This window comes from Littorina saxatilis, linkage group LG8 (genome assembly GCF_037325665.1).
Source record: "Littorina saxatilis isolate snail1 linkage group LG8, US_GU_Lsax_2.0, whole genome shotgun sequence".
Taxonomy (NCBI): Eukaryota; Metazoa; Mollusca; class Gastropoda; order Littorinimorpha; family Littorinidae; genus Littorina; species Littorina saxatilis.
Window position 1 is genome coordinate 63,091,181 of NC_090252.1, and position 12,500 is coordinate 63,103,680.

Sequence of the window (12,500 nt, forward strand, 5' to 3'; positions counted from 1 at the left end):
TTGTAATGACGCTGACGTGCACTGTGAATCCTACATTGGTACGTCGGTCTGCACAAAGGACGCTTCCAGTCTATTGATATCAACCCGTGCATTGTGAATCCTACAGGGTACAACCACTCACTGGGGCGTCGTTCTGCACAAAGGGCGGACAAGGTGTTTGTGGCGACGAGCCTTCCCCCAACCCCCTTACACCCCCCCCCCCCCAACCCCAATAAGACATGACTTATTTCAGTGACAGTGTAGTCTACCTGACTGTGAGACATGACTTGTGTCAGTGACAGTGTAGTCTACCCTCCCGTGACGTTGCGGCTACTAACGGCTCTGTCAGTCTTGTTGTGACGACGTGTCAACTCCCAGGCCGCCCCAACACTGTATAAAGCAGAGACGTGAAACGACTCGAGTCAGTTTGGACACTAGTCTGCTACTACGGAGGATTTAAACTGAATTCCATCATCGACTTGTGTCAGTGACAGTGACAGTGTAGTCTCCCTGGCTGTGAGAAATGACTTATTTCAGTAACAGTGTAGTCTACCTGACTGTGAAACATGATGATGATAATTAGTTTTAACGTCCTCTTGGAACCATTTGGCCTATCTTGGGACAGGTAGAGTTAATATGCTTTATGTGGGGACAAGACACTGGACAAACATGCAAACAGAGAACACATAATTATGATCGTGCTGTTGTTGCGATATTTCGAAATGGGGATGGAAGTAATGATTGTGTACGCGGAATGTGGTTGGACTGGAGCGGTTTTGTAGGCTTATTTGCTTTTTATGTATGTAGAATATGTTTATATGTGTGGCTGAATAAGTTATAAAAAAAATCATAAAAAATTAATAAATAAAAAAAATCTTAATTTAGCCAAAGGAAAATATTGAAGCAACTTGCTAAAAAATATATCATGACTTGTTTCAGTGACAGTGTAGTCTACCTGACTGTGAGACATGACTTATTTCAGTGACAGTGTAGTCTACCTGACTGTGAGACATGACTTATTTCAGTGACAGTGTAGTCTACCTGACTGTGAAACATGACTTGTGTCAGTGACAGTGTAGTCTACCTGACTGTGAAACATGACTTGTGTCAGTGACTGTGTAGTCTACCTGACTGTGAAACATGACTTGTGTCAGTGACAGTGTAGTCTACCTGACTGTGAGACATGACTTGTGTCAGTGACAGTGTAGTCTACCTGACTGTGAAACATGACTTGTGTCAGTGACAGTGTAGTCTACCTGACTGTGAAACATGACTTGTGTCAGTGACAGTGTAGTCTACCTGACTGTGAGACAGGACTTGTGTCAGTGACAGTGTAGTCTACCTGACTGTGAGGCATGACTTGTGTCAGTGACAGTGTAGTCTACCTGACTGTGAGACATGACTTGTGTCAGTGACAGTGTAGTCTACCTGACTGTGAAACATGACTTGTGTCAATGACTGTGATTTCTGACTGTGAGAAATGATTTGTATCAGTGACTGTGAATTCTGACTCAGTGTGAGAAATGACTTGTGACAATGACAGTGGTTTCTGACTGTGAGAAATGATTTGTGACAGTGACTGTGAGATGGTACTTGTTACGATTCTGGTCGTATTTAGGGGTCCAATAAGCTGCATGTGAAATTTCAGGTTCTCTATTTTCACCATTGAAACTTCACACATTTCAGGTTCTCTATTTTCACCATGGAAACTTCACACATTTCAGCGCCCCGTGACGTGCACACATGAAACAAGTCTGATTGACGTTCGTCATTTATCAAGGTCACGGTGGTGTCATTTTAGGGTCAAGAAGCGGAGAATGATCATGCAATTTCGAAAAAAAAGATGTTAAGCTAGTGTTTTTACACTTTACACTCTCACTACATTTAGATAAGTCTGTTGGACTCACAATTTCAATTGCAAAAACGATTTTTAATCTTGTTTTTTCCCTACTGTTGGTACAAAAGAGAGCCAGCATCGTAGAAAGAACTAGAAAGGACTTGTGTCAGTGACAGTGAAGTCTATTTGACTGTGAAACTTGACTTGTGTCAGTGACAGTCTGTGAAACTTGACTTGTGTCAGTGACAGTGAAGTCTGCCTGTCTGTGAGAAATGACTTGTGTCAGTGACAGTCTGTGAAACTTGGCTTGTGTCAGTGACAGTGAAGTCTGCCTGTCTGTGAGAAATGACTTGTGTCAGTGACAGTGAAGTCAGCCTGTCTGTGAGAAATGACTTGTGTCAGTGACAGTCTGTGAAACTTGGCTTGTGTCAGTGACAGTGAAGTCTGCCTGTCTGTGAGAAATGACTTGTGTCAGTGACAGTCTGTGAAACTTGACTTGTGTGAGTGACAGTGAAGTCAGCCTGTCTGTGAGAAATGACTTGTGTCGGTGACAGTGAAGTCTGCCTGTCTGTGAGAAATGACTTGTGTCAGTGACAGTCTGTGAAACTTGGCTTGTGTCAGTGACAGTGAAGTCTGCCTGTCTGTGAGAAATGACTTGTGTCAGTGACAGTGAAGTCAGCCTGTCTGTGAGAAATGACTTGTGACAGTCTGTGAAACTTGGCTTGTGTCAGTGACAGTGAAGTCTGCCTGTCTGTGAGAAATGACTTGTGTCAGTGACAGTCTGTGAAACTTGACTTGTGTGAGTGACAGTGAAGTCTGCCTGTCTGTGAGAAATGACTTGTGTCGGTGACAGTGAAGTCTGCCTGTCTGTGAGAAATGACTTGTGTCAGTGACAGTCTGTAAAACTTGACTTGTGTGAGTGACAGTGTAGTCAGCCTGTCTGTGACATATGCGTATTGAGCCGTGTTAGCGAGCCACACCCGACCTCGGTCAGTAACACACAGCACGCCACACTCTGCATTCATGACACGTTGTGTGGTGAAAACCTGAAACATTCTGTCTGAAGATTTACCCAATGAGCTGTAGGGGAACCAGACGTGCGTGATTCTGTCACTGAGCGTGATAACCAGTAAAGCAGGGCATGTGTAGAGACTGATACTCTAACCGGGTGTAAGAGATTCTCTAACCGGGTGTAAGGGATACTCTAACCGGGTGTAAGGAAAAGACAAGTTGCTGATCAAAACCAGCAGAACAGGACATTGTGAACCTGGACTGATACTCTAACCGGGTGTAAGGGAAAGACAAGTTGTAGATCATAACCAGCAGCACAACGCGAGTAACTCTCTGTCGTTCCCAAAAGCAACAAAGCGCGCAGGTAACATTGAGTGGAGGTTTGAACCCAAGACCATGGCGGCCAGAAACTCGCAACAGGCACAGGCTGAGCCCTGGCGGCAGATCGTGACGTCACTCTACCCTGACGCTCTCACCCGTACCTACTGTGTGCCGCCGGTACAGTTCAACAGGGTGCCCTACTTCAGAGGCACTGCACCCGGTACCGGTGAGCCCGTGCTTGTGTTACCAGACTGTCCGACTGGTGGCGCCCTTGTGCACGCAGCTCCCCCGTCCCGTCGCCACTTCATCCCGCCATCACAGCACAGCATGTGGACCCAGGAGTCACTGTCACAGATACATCTCGCGCCAGAAAGAGTGCAGGAGAGCGACATACGGGATGACTTTGCCCAGAACCACGTGATGCTGAACCTGCAGGAGCTTGGCGACAGTCGTGACGAGGCCATGTTCATCCTGTCTCAGCTACAGTTCGGCAGCTACCTCAACAAGCCTGCCTATGCCGCGGCCGCGAAACAGCTCCCACGACCCAGAGACTTAGCACAAGATCGTCAGGGCGATTTTGACTTTCTGATGATCCACCGCCAGCACGGCATTCTGATCGGAGAGCTCAAGTCTGTGGGGAAAAAAAAGGGTGCCTCGAACGAAACACACCCTCCGGCCGATCCTTTCCTTGCCAAGAAAGTGAAGCAAGCGGTCTTCTTCTTCTTCTTGGCGTTCGCAGAGGTTACACAATCAGTCCAGCACTGGTGATAAATGTTGTCGTTTTCTCCAACTCCTGTCGACTGCCGTATAGTTTGGTCTGCAAGGGAGTTGGTGACGGCCACACTTCTTTTCGTTCCTCATCTAGTAAGGGACATCGCTGTAAGATGTGTTCCGCTGTTTGGTCCTCTTGACCGCAGGCACAGGTTGGTGATGGCGCCAGCTTGAACTTTCGGTTCATGTGAGCATTGAGCCTGTTGTGGCCAGTACGCAGCCTGATGAGGTTGACTTGCTGCTCTCTGGACATTGTGTGGTAGTCATCTCTGTTTGTCCTTGGCCTCATCAATGCCTTGATGATTGTCTTCTGCTCACTAAAGCTGACACTGTTTTCAGGTTGGTCTTCCACGGCTCCTTCTTTTGCCAGCTCATCTGCCCTTTCATTTCCTGGTATCCCACAGTGTGCTGGTATCCACTGGAGGACAACTCTTCTGGTTTGTCTGACCATCTGTAATGCTTTGGCCAGCTGTGGGAGTTTGTCGTTCTCTAGGGCCTGAAGGACTGAAAGGGCGTCCGAGAGGAAGACAACTTGGTAGCAAGAGTCTGCGGAGTCCTGAACGAAGGAGGCGGCCTGCATGAGAGCTTCTGCTTCTGCTTTATAGTTTGTGCAGTGTTTGCCAGTGGCAACGCTGGATGTAGCTGTATGTCCCCCAGGGAACTGGATGAGAATGCCTGCACCTCCATTGAGCACGGCGTTAGTTGCTGATCCATCGGTGTATACATGGATCCACGCCTCTTTTGGGTACTGTTCGTCGATCAGGGCTAAGGTGAGTGCCTGTCGAGCTGTGTCATTCTGATCTTCTCCTGAGGTAACATGTGGAACACTGGTGCAGATCTGGATGCCTGGTTTCTCTGTTGCCTTGGGGGTTTCCTCTTCTTCTTGAGTCAGAGGTAGAGTGTTCTGTGGAAGGACTTCCCTGTACTGTCGAGAAAGTCTCTTGCTCTCGTGTACAAAACTGCTCCGTTTAAGCCGGTTCTTGGTGAGGTTGCTCAGTCTGTGCTTCATGGGGTGGTCGGGTAGGCACTTGAGCTTCTCGGCCTGTACCATAGTCTTGGCTTCTCTTCTCTGACAGAGGGGTTGGATGGTGGTAAGCTTCTCCATTTCCTTGATGGGCGTGGATTTCATTGCACCGGTGATGAGTCGGAGGGCCTGGTTTTGCACACGGTCAAGGGTCTGCAGGTTTGTCTTGGCTGAGGTTGACCACGCTGTGGAGCCGTACTCGAGGTGGGGTCTGATTGTTCCCTGGTATACTGTCTTCAGTATCTTCTCGTTCGCTCCCCAGGTGGTACCTGCCAGCTTCCTGAGTATGGCTAGCTTGCGCCGGGCCTTCGTCTCTGCCTGTGCAATGTGTGGTTTCCAGGTCTGCCGTCTATCAAAGGTGACACCAAGGTACGTTGCTTCTTCATCCTCTCTCAGAGGAGTTCCACCAAGCCTAATGGTTCCGGCTTTCTGCTTTGGCGACAGTGTGAATAGGGTGGTGGAGGATTTCTCCTTGTTGATGGAGACGCACCAATCTTCTGCCCATGCGTTCAGCCTATCTGCCGCTTGCTGCATTCTGTAGGTGGCAGTACTTGCGTGCTCCTCCTTGCACCAGATCACAAGGTCGTCTGCGTAGAGAGCAGCTTTGATCCCCTTGGGCATCTCAGACACCAGATCGTCGATGAAGAGAAGGAAGAGTGTGGGGGAGAGGACTCCGCCCTGAGGGACGCCATGACGAAGGAGGAACTTCTTGCTTTTGGTCTGGTCGACGTTAACTCTTGCCCTGCGGTTATAGAGGTAAGAGCGAATCCACTGGTACATGTTGCTGGACACGCCTTTCCTCAGCAGTTTTACAAGGAGTCCATCTTTCCAGACCTTGTCAAAGGCCTTCTGAAGATCTATCCAGGTGACGAAGACCAGCTTCTGTTCCTGAAAGGCATCTTCAACTTCTTGCGCTAGGTAAGTGACCTGATCTTCAGTGCTGCGGAACTGTCGGAATCCAGCTTGTTCAGGGGCGAGGAGGTTCCTGGATTCCAGGTACCACCTGAGGCGCTCGTTCACAATTCTCTCCAAGGTCTTCACAACACAGCTGGTGAGGCTGATTGGGCGATAGCTGGTGGCCTTCTTTGGATCCTTCCCTTTTTTTAAGATGGGGATCATGATCGCTTCTCGCCAGAGTTGTGGTAGCGATCCTTCTTGCCAGCTGCTGTTGAAGACCTCGAGTAGCTTGTTCTCTGCTGCACTACCAAGGTGGGTTAGCATCTCGTTGGTGATGCCGTCTGGGCCAGGGGACTTCTTTGCCTTTGACTTTTTCAGAGCTGAGTGCAGCTCGTGGAGTGTGAGTGGTTGACTCATGGCGTCCACTGTCGACTGTCTGGCAGGTCTCTCTCTTTTCTCTCTTCTTGCTTCTCTCTGTTTCTCGGGGCTAACATGGAGGTTGCTCTCAGCTGCATAGCTTTCAGCAAATTGGTTGGCAGCATGCTTTCCAGTTAGCACCTTCCCGTTCTCTTCTAATGTGATCTTTCCTCTGCTGGTGTTCTCATCATTCAACTGCTTGGTGAGCCTCCAGAGCTTTCTGCCATCCTTCTCAAGGTTCAGAGAGCTTGTTTTCTCTTGCCAGCTTCTCCGTCTTGCCTGTAGCTTCTTTTTGAGAAATTTGGCTTTGGCTTCCTGGAGGCGGATGTTGTTGTTTTGTGACGGGTTGACTTCTGCTTCCCTTCTGGCGTCTGCCAGATCATCATCCAGTTCCTGCAATTCATTGCTCCAGTAGGGCTTATAGTCTCTCCTGGCACCCCTGGGAATGGACTCACGCGCTGCTCTGAGGATGCTCATGTTGAAGTCCTTCGCCACCATGTTGATGTCTCGACCCTCGACTCTGATGTCTTTGGTGAGTTCGCTGGTGCGGTGTCTAAAGAGGAACCAGTTCGCTCTTTTGTAGTTCCACCGTGGGAAGGAAGCTTCAGTGCAGGACTCCATGCCCAGGGTCAAAAAGACTGGCCGATGGTCACTTCCACCTAGCTGTTCTCCGACCTCTCTGCTGGTTAGCTGGTGCATGTCTTCCGTGCAGAAGGCTAGGTCAGGAGTTGATGTAGTGTGCCATCTTCTGGAGTAGAATGTAGGGCAGTCAAAGGGACTGTTCAAAAGGATGAGACCTTTGTCGTCCTGCCAGTTCTCCACCTCTTCTCCTCTCCGATCCAGGTGGTCATATCCCCAACTCTGTGAATGACTGTTGAAGTCACCCACCACGATGAAGTTGGAGGCCTTTGCGGGGATCGTGTCAAGGGCGAGGTGTCTATCATTGGGGCAGTAGAAGTTGACAAGATGGAATTCTGATGTCTTCGTCTGGATTCGAATCACCTGATATTCGGAGTCCTCCATGTGCGTTTCTATCAAACAGGCATTGATGTTGTTCCTGATGAGGGTCAGGATTCCTCCTTTGCTTCGGTCTGTTCTGTCGGACCTAAGGCATTGGTAGCCTCTCACTTTGAAGGACTTTTGTGGTGTCAGGTGCGTCTCCTGAATACAGCAGATGTTGATGTTCTTCTCATGCAGGATATGCTCCAACTCTGTCTTCTTGTTCAGGATACTTTCTGCGTTCCAGTGCATGACCTGAAAAGGTCGCTGCTGACTGGGTTTCTTCCTGGTTGTGGTGGTGCCAGTCACTTTCCTCCCGCGTCCCCTGGCGTGACAAGACGGACGGGAGGGACCTCCAGTAGTTGGGGCTGGGTCCCTTTGAGGCATGGGACCCGACGCTGCTCCACCCTGGGGGGTCCTCAATGGGCGAGCGCCATTTCCATCTGTGCTGGTTGATTGTGTCATCATTTGCGTAAGTGCGTGTACCCGTGGTTTGTTAGAATGCGCCGTGCGGCCCGGGTCCTCCGTCTTCAGCATTCGGGGTTTTCTGTCGGGGTTACCTCACCCTTAGCTCATGGCCCGTACGTCCTACCCTGGGAGCACAGGGGGGAGGATTTTCCGGGATCCCACCCGGAGCCAGTTTGGTCCGCGGCCGCAAGCGGCTGATCTCCATATCTGAAGATCGTTCCCCTATCCGCCACCCGGGGACGCGCTGGGTTGGGGGTGGTCGCCCCACTGAAAATCCCACACTGGGTTAAGAAAGATCAGCCTGTCCCAGAAGCAAGCGGTCAAGCAGCTGGACAAGTCGGAGAGAGTGGTGAGGCACCTTGTGAGTGACATCGGACCTGGCATGACTGTCAAGAAAACTCTTTTTCTGCCTTACATCAGCAGTGCTCAGTTTGAGGGAGTCTTGGACAACGATGAACAGTTGGAACAGGTAACGAGAGAGAGAGAGAGAGAGAGAGAGAGAGAGAGAGAGAGAGAGAGAGAGAGAGAGAGAGAGAGGGAGAGAGAGAGAGAGAGAGAGAGAGAGAGAGAGAGAGAGAGAGAGAGAGAGAGAGAGAGACAATTCTTTTATTTCTTTATTTTATTTTACGAGGGTAACAGAATAAGCATTGGTATATTGAGAGAGAGAGAGATTGGATTGGATTGGATTGGATTGTTTAATTGTGTAACCAGTGATTTGGTTTTTACAATGGTAAAAAAAAGAGAAAATGTACAAAATCAGCATTTCACGTAATCGAATCAAATGTATATACATGGTGTTAAATATTTTTGGCAGTTGGTTGCTAATATAGTCACCTCACAATATGGATATATACATCGTAGCAAACAGTGTATCAACCATGAAAACTTTCTGGTAACGGTAATACCGAGGGGTACATTTTCCATGTCACGAATCAAACATCAAGTCTCTTCTGCCTCGCTTTCCAAGCCAGGAATAGATATTTAGCAAAACTTACGGCTTTTGTTTCGTCGCTACCTTTCAACAGTTCACACAGTTGGAGTTCGCATGGAGAGTCAACCGGTATGCCAATATATCTGGTTCTAATAGCCTGATACACTGGGCACACAAAGACAACATGCATTTCATCCTCAGTTTTATTTGTACAAAAAGGGCATAGCCGGCTTGCTTCCGAATGCGAAAAACGTTGCCTGTGTGCACTGAATGGAGAGACGCCAAGTCTGAACCTGCTGAGAGCTGTCCTGTAGATATTCACTTTTATGAAGTCTAAATAATGTTCTCGTCCGATCAGACTTTTGTGACTGTGGTAAAGTTCAAAGCGAGGACTTTGTGACGTATGGTTGAGCCATTTCAGACAAAAGTTTTCACTTAATCGTTCTTTGAAGGTGCGCAGGAATAGTCTCTCATCTGCCACGCTTCCAAATTGCCACACAAGGCCAAAACCAAGCTCACACAACAAAGACTTAACACGTGTGACCCAGTTGTCATGGCCCCTTTCATGCATATTCAATAGGGACAAGTATGCCATCTTAGAAAATCTAACGTCCGGCTGCTTAAGTAAGCGGAACCAATATTGAATGCACTTTGCAGCGGACTCAATGTGAAGTGGATAACGGCCAAGTTCACTGTAAATCATGTCGTTAGGTGTCATGGTTGGTACATTCATAAAAAGCTTGCACGCGTAAAGGTGCACCCTTTCGATCTGTTTATTTTCGCTGTGACCCCAAAGTTCAGAAGCATAGAGCAGTGAAGGAACAATTTGAGCATCAAACAGTTTGAAAAACACTTCGCATGAGGAAATACCACACTTTTTCAGCGTTCTAAGGATTTCCATTGTTCCCTTTTTGCCTCTCGACACAAATTCCTCCGTGCCTATGTTTAAACTCATCATTGTAGAAAAGGTGAAGCCAAGGTATTTATACCTGCCAACAACTTCGAGTATCTCAGTGCCTAAGTACCACTTTTCTTTCTCGGATAGATAACCACCTTTACGGAATACCACAACTTTTGTTTTTTCCGCATTAACTTTCAGTCCGAGTCTGTTTGATGATTCGTAAAGTGTGGTTAGCTGTGTTTGCAGTCCTATTACAGTAGATGATATGAGGGCGAGGTCATCCGCAAACAACATGAGAAATATTTCTACCTGGTTAGGTAGTAACTGAATGCCCTGTCTCCCTTTCCCGATTATGTCATTTGCGAGTTCATTGATAAAGAAGGTGAACAGAATCGGACTACACATACATCCCTGTTTCAGGCCCTGAAGGCACTGGAAAAAGTCCGTGAGCCCGCCGCTGCTAGTTGAACGAACGCATGCTCTGATATTGGCATACATCGCCTGGAGCATAGTCAGCATTTTCCCTCTCACACCAGTTTTTGCAAGGACAAACCACAGCGCAGCATGGTTAATCATGTCAAAACACTTATAAAAGTCCACGAAGGCCACATAAAGCTTTGAGTTGCGGGAAAACTGTTTCTCGATCATCGCGTACAATGTAAAAATATGGTCTACCGTAGAGTAGGACTTACGGAAACCTGCCTGTGCGTCAGAAATGACGCCATGTTCTTCAGCCCACTTTGTCAGTCTTGTGTTTAGAATGGAAAGAAACACTTTGCTAACACAACTCAATAATGAGATGCCTCTATAGTTATTTGGCATGTCAGGGTCTCCTTTTTTATATAATGGAACTATGACTGCTTTTGTCCACTCCTTTGGAAAGACACCCTCATTGAAAATACTGTTAGTTAATTTTACCAAGAATGGTAGTAGTTTATGTTCTCCTGCCTTTAAAAAGTCGCTTATAATTTTGTCAGTGCCTGCAGCTTTTCCACTCTTAAGTTTCCTTATCGCGTTTTTTACTTCTGCTTCGCTAATAACGCCATCAAGTAAATCATCATATGGTTCATAATCTTCTTGTGTATGGGGTATGTTAAAGTCCAAGGTCTGGTTGTCATTTGCACTGTTATTGAAAAGTTTTGAAAAATGACCCAACCAAGTTTCCTCAGAGATATCGCCACTGACAGTGTGTTTCTGCCTACATCTCCTGATCTCGCTCCAAAATTCACGTGAATCATTCATAACGTTTTGTAAGCGCTCTGTTTTCTGTTCTTTGTGTTGTGTTTGCTTTGTCTGCAACATATTTTTATATTCCTTTCTCTGTGCCAAGTAGGTCTGCTTGTCATTGTCACTTTGAGTTTTATGTGATAATTTTAGTGCTCTTCTTACAGCTCTCTTTTCGGCTAAGAGAGAGAGAGAGAGAGAGAGAGAGAGAGAGAGAGAGAGAGAGAGAGAGAGAGAGAGAGAGAGAGAGAGAGAGAGAGAGAGAGAGAGAGAGAGGGAGAGGAGAGAGAGAGGGAGAGAGAGAGGGGAGAGAAAGAGAGAGAGAGACCAAGAGAGAGAGAGAGGGGAGAGAAAGAGAGAGAGAGAGAGGGGAGAGAAAGAGAGAGAGAGGGGGGAGAGAGACCAAGAGAGAGAGAGAGGGGAGAGAAAGAGAGAGAGAGAGAGAGAGGCGGGGGGAGAAAGAGAGAGAGAGAGAGGGGGGGAGAGAGTGAGGGGGGGGGGGAGAGAGACCAAGAAAGAGAGAGCGAGGGGGAGAGGCAGACACACAGACAGACAGATAGACAAGAGAGACAGAGCTAGGGACAGAGAGAGAGAGAGAGAGAGAGAGAGAGAGAGAGAGAGAGAGAGAGAGAGAGAGAGAGAGAGAGAGAGAGAGAGAGAGAGAGAGAGAGAGAGAGAGAGAGAGAGAGAGAGAGAGAGAGAGAATACAAATAAAGAAACAGAGATAGAGACACAGGGAGAGAGTGTGTGCTGGTCTCAGTACATTTACAATTGCTGCCTCACACACACCCGCGAGCGTGCGCACATAGTCACAATGATGGATGTGTTGTCAGTTTCATCCAAGGAAATAATGATACTTGTGTCCCACACACAGATAAAGTACACGTATTACGTACTGTCCAATATGTATGTCTCTACTGCAGGCGGTGTGTCAGAGCCTGGGTGCCGCCAACACAGCGGAGGCCGTCCAGCTGTGCTGTTTCTCTGACCAACTGTCCCAGCCTGCATCGTACTGGCACGTGACACCCGCCGTGTTATCACAGCTGAGCACCTGGTGGCAACACAGGATGGCCTGTACTGTGGACACTCGGCTCACTGATCAACTTTACCTGGACATCGTGGCCAGGTGAGAGAAGTGACATCCATGTCAGTAACGTCACATGCACAGTGCTGAAACAATGTTGGTATTCTACGTTTGAGTATTAATTATCATTTATCATTATCTGAATTATTTCTGTTACAGGTTTGTTGGTCCGGCCACCACGGTGTCTGTCCCCTGCTACAACAACGTACGTGTAGAGGTGCGGACTGCAGGCCAGGCGGTGGCTGAACTGGGGCGGAGGCTGGCACTTCTGGTTCTGACCCTGCAACAGCTGGGCCTAATGAACCGAGACCCGCCACTGGTCTGCATTACGGGAGCGCCAGGAACAGGTGACAAGCTCACAGCCTCTTTCCCTGGATTGATTGTTTCCTGTTGGTTGCCTCGCTGTCGATGTTGGACTGTTCTCTAAAAGATGTAGCTCTAGTTTCTGGTGCTGGCAACGCTAAATTCAGCTCTGTAGCCTTCTACTACAATTATCAAGGCTCGGTCTTTCAGGCGCACTCGGCTAACACACTAAGCCTCTAGAAAAAGCTATTCAAAGCAAACGTCATGTATTTAGGGTCTTTGTTCAAAGTTGCACAGTTTTCAACGGGAGTTATTTCTCGACCAGAAGCCTGC

At 48.0% G+C, this 12,500-nt stretch overlaps 1 protein-coding gene across 2 annotated transcripts in view; it reads left to right on the forward strand.

Annotated features, from left to right (window-relative positions):
* Positions 1–200: 200 nt before the first annotated feature.
* The window catches only part of LOC138974108 (uncharacterized), a 116,665-nt gene continuing 104,365 nt past the window's right edge, over positions 201–12,500 (forward strand). Inside the window, exons 1-4 of one of the 2 annotated variants that reach the window (XM_070346802.1) lie at positions 201–3,849; positions 8,034–8,193; positions 11,704–11,906; positions 12,024–12,211. In XM_070346802.1, coding sequence (XP_070202903.1) covers positions 3,224–3,849; positions 8,034–8,193; positions 11,704–11,906; positions 12,024–12,211 — 1,177 coding nt within the window. In that variant the 5' untranslated portion in view covers positions 201–3,223. The remainder of the gene's footprint in view (positions 3,850–8,033; positions 8,194–11,703; positions 11,907–12,023; positions 12,212–12,500) is intronic. The other variant, XM_070346803.1, reaches the window with a different exon arrangement.